The sequence below is a fragment of the Lactuca serriola genome, chromosome 4 (assembly GCF_051521515.1).
Source record: "Lactuca serriola cultivar US96UC23 chromosome 4, Lser_US96UC23_V15, whole genome shotgun sequence".
Lineage (NCBI taxonomy): Eukaryota > Viridiplantae > Streptophyta > Magnoliopsida > Asterales > Asteraceae > Lactuca > Lactuca serriola.
Genome location: NC_136411.1, coordinates 130,842,474 through 130,849,994, shown reverse-complemented (window position 1 = coordinate 130,849,994; position 7,521 = coordinate 130,842,474). Strand labels below are relative to the sequence as shown.

General features: G+C 36.9%; 1 protein-coding gene across 1 annotated transcript; it reads right to left on the bottom strand.

Annotated features, from left to right (window-relative positions):
- Positions 1–308: 308 nt before the first annotated feature.
- LOC145102560 (leucine-rich repeat receptor-like serine/threonine/tyrosine-protein kinase SOBIR1) lies at positions 309–2,491 on the bottom strand. Its single transcript, XM_079039982.1, has one exon. The coding sequence runs from the start codon at positions 2,386–2,388 to the stop codon at positions 487–489; it is 1,902 nt and encodes a 633-aa protein (XP_078896108.1). The 5' UTR covers positions 2,389–2,491; the 3' UTR covers positions 309–486.
- Between the last annotated feature and the right edge of the window lie 5,030 nt (positions 2,492–7,521).

Sequence of the window (7,521 nt, the reverse complement as noted above, 5' to 3'; positions counted from 1 at the left end):
TTTGATATTAAATTGCTTCCCTTTCCAAATATTTTCCACTAATGCGAGGAAACGGAACGGATTATGAGATGATTGTTAATCAGCAAGTGGTGTGTTTTCACTTCGTTGTTGTGGGTCAACGGTGGCCTTACAATTAATATCCTCATAATTATGATAGAATGACTTTAGAAGAAAGACGACTTTTACCAAGTCTTCCTTGCTTTGTTTACCAAAGAAAACAAAATCTTTATGAGAAAAAAGATCGATTTGATATAAATCTTTTTAAGGATTCATACATACATATTTGAGATCCATTTTAGATATCAAACTTTTAGAGAAAATTATTCATTTGATATAAAACTTGTTACATATTTCCTCACATGGAAATATTTAAAACATTTACTATAAAAATTAATACAATTTTTGGTACATGAAACAACTATATATAATTATAAACACTTGATATAAAAACTAACACATGTTGATGCTAATTTCCACACTGGTTACTTAATGATTAATCTGAGCCAACATCAACCTGGCATTTTTACTGTTGGGCCTTTCTTTCGGATTATCCATGGTACAGAAGCAAGCAATCTTAAGAACAAGAAGCATCTGTTCCTCATAACCATTCCCCAAAAGCTTCGAATCAATCGCTTGTTTTGGATCCTCAGAAGTAATCACATTTCTCATCCATTTCACCAAACTCATCTCAGATGTCCGCTGGAAAAACTCATCCGAAGGAAGCTTCCCCATCACCAGAACTGCCAACAATATCCCAAAACTGTAGATATCACATTTATCGGTAAATTTCATAGTCTGGTGATACTCCGGCGCGATGTATCCTAAAGTTCCGGCGACATTTGAGCTCGTCATGTGAGTATCGGCATCTGGGATTGATTTCGCAAGCCCAAAATCAGCTATCCGAGCTTCCATGTCGTCGTCAAGAAGGACATTGGCTGGTTTTAAATCTCTGTGAACTATACGAGGAGTGTGACTCATGTGAAGATACTCCAGTCCGGCAGCTACTCCGAGCGCCACCCTGTGTCTCGCGGGCCAATCGAGTTCCCGGCTACCTTCTTTGACTTGTTGTAAAATGTCTTGTAAACTGCCGTTCTTCATGAATTCGTACACTAGGTAGTGACAATTTGGCCGGGAAACATGAGCTAATAATGGAAGTAAATTCCGGTGTCTGATTTGGCCGACGGTTTGGATTTCTGATTTGATTTGTCGCATTTTCTTGTTGAGAAGCTTTGTGTCTTCTTCGGCGAGCTCTGTGGCATCCTTTGGAGGTTGTATGATCTTCTTAATGGCAATTGTTTTGACTTTGCTTTCTGGCAATTCGCACTTGTATACTTCTCCACAACCACCTTTTCCGATGATTTGTAGGGATGCAACTCCGTCGTCTTTCTCAAGAAAAGCGAGTTCTTCGGCTTTAATAAGTTGACTGAAAATGGCAGGCCCGGAATCATTCGGTGTGCCTTTGATCTTATTCAGAATCATTTTAAAGAGTATTGACACGATGGTTCCGCATATAATTCCTGCTATGACTCCTGCTAAAAACCCAAGTGCCCAACGTATGATTTTCTTCGTCTTGCTCTTATGTTTTTTGCTTGGCTCATATGTCGGAGCTGGCGCCGGAGCTTGGAGATCATCAAATCTAGAACCGCTGTTTGTCGTTTGATTTCTTACCGGTGAAGAAGTGTTGTTTGATTCCGCAAAGACATAACGTCTAGGAACGAGGTTCTTGTTTCCGTTTTGTAACTCCTCCGATGGAGATTCGAATTGCTTCATTGTCGGCATTGGGCCTTCCAAGAAACTATTGCCGGAGATGTTGAAGAATCGGAGGTTTCTGAAAGACCTCAAGGAGGCTGGTACTTTTCCGACGAACATGTTATTGGCAAGGGAAAGCTTTTCAAGATTGGGGAAATACTTCAAGAAATCCAGATCGCCGGAGAACTTATTAGAGGACAGATCTAGAACCCGGAGACGGACTAGGGAAGACAACCCGGCGGGGACTTTCCCTGACAGCCTATTGCTATGAAGGTCGAGAACTTCCAGTTTCCGGCAATCGGTGATTTGAGTTGGGATTTGGTCCACAAGATGGTTGTTTGGTATAGAGAGCTCTTTAAGCTCCGAGAGCTTCCCAATTGCCGGAGAAATAGAGCCTCTCAAGCGGCGAGGCTTGAAAACAATACGGGTTACCCGGAGGACATATGAGTTGTTGGAGATCCTCCGCTCGCAGAATACTCCGGCGGCGTTGCAAATGTTGTCTGTGCCGCTTGAAACACCCAAATCTTTGTAGACTTCCAACAGAGCTTCATGGTCAGTTGGGTGGAGATTTAATCTGGCATGAACCAATAGGATTAGAGTGAAAAAAGAGAGGATAGAGAGGTGGCGAGTGGTGGCCATTGCCGGTGGTCGCCGGCGGTGATTGAATAAGGAAGAGATATGATTATAATGAAGAAAATAGAATCTCCTCCAGCCCTCATATAAGATAGTATTCGTCGGACTCGTGGAAATTGGAAGTCTGGTCAGTAGCCGTGTGGAATAGGGTGGGGTGAATGATGGATCTCTTTTTGACTATTTGACTATTTGACTTGGTATTTTCCTGTAATTTTCTGCAATCAAAATTTCCAGATTACCCTTGCCTCCATAACAAGTATTCCCATTCAGTGATCCCTAAACTTACGAGGGTTCTTTAGACATTTTATACTCATAGTTTATCTTTTTCTTGATTTATTGAAAAAGAAAATGTGAAATGGCCGCGTCATAACAATACAATTTTTATATACTATTTTTTGTCCATATTAAAATTTTATGTAACCTTTTTAGCCCATGAATTACACGTTCATTAAAAATAAACTTTAAATTCATGTAAAATAACAATTTCTCATCCATTTTCGTGGTATATTTCTTCAATCACAAAACACCAACACCAATGATTTTTAAGACAAAACAAACATACGAAGTGGGGAGAAGGCTTCCAAAACTCGTCCTAATATTTTCTGGTTCGGTCTTAACCGCTGAATTCAAGTATTTTTGTTATTCATAACTTTTCCCCACCTCATATTTTAACGGTTTATCTATCAACCTAGCTACTTTCTTAATTTTTTTTATACAAAATTGCAAAAATGGTCCCTATGATATGCATTTTTTGGGGTTTTAGTTCAAAACATGACATTTTGGATTGATGGTCATTTTGAAGTAGTTTCGTTGAGTTTTTTGGTCCCACTGAACAGTGAAATGACTGTAATGTCCTTTTGATATATATATATATATATATATATATATATATATATATATATATATTGTTTTTCTATTTAATTTAATGTTTTATTAATTAAAAATATAGGGTCTACCTGCTCTCTCTCTCTCTCTCTCTCTCTCTCTCTCTCTCTCTCTCCTCCAAAAACGAAATCAGCCCTTGTCATTACCTAATCCTCCAAAAACGAAATCAACATTCTTCGTCTTCTCTATCTCTCGTTCATCAGAAAGGTGTCGACTTCAACGATTCTTCTTCAGATGATCTAATCCGGTGGGAAACTCCAACAACAGCTTCATCATCGTTGACTCTTTAGCTTTCTCCTTTGCTATCTAAGTTTGTGGGTAAAGGTAGAAGTTGATATGAGTCCATCAGCCGACAAGAGGAAAGGGGGCAGAGTCGAGCGGTAGGTGTCAATTGCTTGCGATGATGAATGTTTTCTTCTTATTCTTCCAGATGTTATTGTACATTGCCATGGCTTCTGCAGCTATTGTTCCTTCATCAAGTAATGAAGCATTTACCATGGGTAAACCAGTAAGATCTGTTACCATGGTTTGGAAATTAAGCAGGGATTCGAGCCTTCCCTGTGCAATTTTAGCCTGGTAGGGAGTGTATAGGGTGTACCAACCAGGGTTTTTTTCCATAATATTCCTCAAAATCACAGGAGGAATAGAGGTGTTGTAATAACTCATACCAATAAACGACTTATAAACCCTGTTTGTTGGAAACAAACCCATGAAAGTTTCTTTTTGATCTAACAATTCTGTCACGAGAAAGGTATGGAGATAACGAGGAAACATACCTCGAAGATGAATACAACCCATGGGATGGTGAACTTCGCTTGGTTTGTGAAACCAGGCGCTTGAGAATGGCTTTGTTTGCTAGCAGAGATTATTTGGGGAAGAAGATGGATCGTGTGTTTTTTTGACTTTTTGGAGAGAGAGAGATAGAGGGGAGAGAGAAAGAGAGAGAGAGAGAGAGAGAGAGAGAGAGAGAGAGAAAGAAAGAAAGAGACCCTTTTTATTTTTTTAATTATTAAAATAAATCAATTAGTATTAGATTTAAAAATAAATGAAAGAAAAATGGAAAATAAATAACTCAATGGCATTACAGTCATTTCACTATTTAAAATGACCAAAAACGCAACAAAATTAGCTCAAAATGACCACCAATCCAAAAAAGTCGTGGTTTGAACTAAAACCCCAAAAAAAATACATATTACAGGGACCATTTTTGCAATTTTTTTTTTGAGGTTATAGAAGAAATGACTCGCCTTAGGCTAAGTCGTCCTTTTGGGACTCCGCTACTAGGGGTGCAAACGAGCCAAGCTACTCGCGAGCTACTCGGGATCGGCTCGCTAAAAGCTCGACTCGAAACCGGTTTTAAACGAGCCCGAGCCGAGCTCGAGCTTAATATTAAGCTCGTTTATTAAACGAGCTCGAGCTCGAGCCTATGTCACTAAGCTCGATAAGGCTCACGAGCCAAAACGAGCCTTTATATAATATAACTTATTATTATTTTCTTATATTAAAATAAAAACATATTTAGGAAATTATGGATTTCGGGTATTAGTAAACGAGCTTCTTAACGAGCTTGAGCCGAGCTTAAGTTTATTTAGGCACATCAAACGACAAACGAGTCGAGCCCGAGCCCGAGACGAGCTTATATAATTCTTTACGAGCTCGAGCCGAGCTCAGTAAAAGAAAGTTCGAATCGAGCCGAGCTCGAGCTCGAGCCTAGTATAACTTAAACGAGCCCGAGCCGAGCCTGACCAGGCTCGGACTCGGCTCAGCTCGTTTTCACCCCTATCCGCTACCCATCCTACTCAAGAATCTAACCGTAAAAACTGCACATAAAAGTTGTAGGACTAGTATTGGCCATAGAAAATGGTAATGAGACGGGATTTAAGATTTGCTTTAAAAAATTGTTAGTATTTTATGTTTATGGTATATGTGTTACATAGGCCCACTTAACCGATTGGAGAACCATTTAAATTTTTTTTAATATTTATATTCTAATCATTAATAGACAAAACTACAAAATTAGTCCATGTGGTCTCACAAAAAGTGTGGATATGGTCCAAAAAAATTTCGATTTGAATTGAAGGTCCAAAATCAGGAATTTACTTTGATTTTAGTCCTGAAAATGTTGAAATGTCTATTTACCCTTATTATTTTTTTCTATTTTTTTATTTAGTTTAGTATTTAAAAATTATTATTATTATTATTATTATTATTATTATTATTATTATTATTATTATTATTATTATTATTATTATATATCACACTACCCCTCTCTATGACTCCACCCACTGTACCCCTTCTCCCTTCTTCTTCTTCTTCTTCTTCTTCTTCTTATTCTTTTGATTCTTCTTCTTCGCCTGCAAATCAAAAAGAAAAAAAAACTCGATTTTTTGCTACAGATTACACGCATAAGGAAACCCCCCAAATACATGGTTCTCCAATTTCTTTTGCCCACCTTCAAGAACCAACTCCTATTCTTCAGTGATCAAACACAAACACCCCAGTTTTTAATATATATATATATATATATATATATATATATATATATATATATATATATATATATCATGTGTTTCTCCCAAGCCCTAGATTAGTTTTCCCTCTTCCCTGTTATTGCAATTAAAGGTGGTGGTGTTCCCTCATTTTGAGTTTCAATTCACCGATACGTATTCATCCCTAAATCTCCGCTTATAAATCCACCATACAAAATCTATATCCTAAAACTCACAACACAAACGATTTTTTCACACCAATGGTAATGTCGACTGCATCTGTATCTTTCTTATTTACTTCCCTTAATTTTTCCCAAAATAGAGAGTTGAGCAGGGAGTTCGTCTCCGGTGAGATTTTCCGACGAATACAGGAGGAAGAGAATGCAGTTTGATGTTGAATATGGAGGAAACATGAGGGTGGACATGTATTGGGCGGTATTGTACCTCTCGATTTAGAAGAGCTGAGAAATCAAACCCAAACAAGACCCTATCTCCCTTATTTGGTGTATGCAAATCTATAACCCTATATCTTCATGTACCATTAATCTGGAACACATCAATTCTTCATCATCCGGATGATTAGCGTCGTCCGAGAAGTCCACTGTGAACCGCCTCCATCTACCACCGGAGACTACCTCCCTCATCTTCGTCTCTCGTCCAGTCAAATCAATTATGGTTTCCGATCGATTTATCTATTTTCTAAAATGAACTAGAAACAATTGACTTTCAAAGTATTTGGGAACAATCGATATTCTCAAAATCAAAATGATAAACTTTAGGTGTGTCTCTATTTATTTGGATTCAGGTGAAATGGAGGGTGGGTTCTTGTGATGCATACAACACTCTGTATATATGTGTGTGTGCGTGTGAGAAAGGGGGTAAGGAAGAAGAAGATGGGGGGACCAGGGGTGTAGTTATGGGGTGGGTCTTTTTTTATTAATATTTACAAACAGAAAATGTAAACAAAAATACAAAAAACAAATTTAAAGGGCAAAACAGTCAATTCAAGTGCGTCATGGACCAAAACCACAAAAGTTTCTTAATTTTAAGACCAAAACTAAAGGAAAACCTTGATTTTGGACCATCCATGCAAGTTGAAAACTTTTTGGACCCTATCAGATAGACCAATTTTATAGTTTTGTCTTATTAATATTATATGATTTTGAAATTATATTAGAATATTATATTTTACTTCAAATAGAAAGTTTGTTATAAAATTATTGTTTACATCTTAAAATAAGATTACAAATATATATACTTTTCTAATTATTTATGTTATGATATAGATTAGTTTATTAGGTATTTTAAAATTTGTATTGTGATGATTATATTTATGTAATATTTGTGAGATATTAAATTTGTTAATGTTGTTAAAAGTTGTCAAAACAAATGCAAACACATCAACAAAAAAGATTTGCACAACTTCAACTGTTCTTTTCATTAAGAACTAGTTGGTTTTCATAAATACTTACATCGTAAACCTCACTATATAAACACTCTTCTCTAAACAACGATCCTCATTACAACTCATCTAGCCTACACTCAAAAGAAAGTAGATTAACAACAATAAAGAAAACCTAAAACGACGAAGAACCCTAATCTATCTATACAAAAGACAAGATAGAATGAGAGCTTAGTATGTGTAAAGTGTGTATTATTACTTTAGGAACACATACATAAGACTATATATACAACTGGGTTACAGAATGGATCAATCACGGATAAAACCAGACTTAAACCAAATCGGGTATGACCCACATGTTCC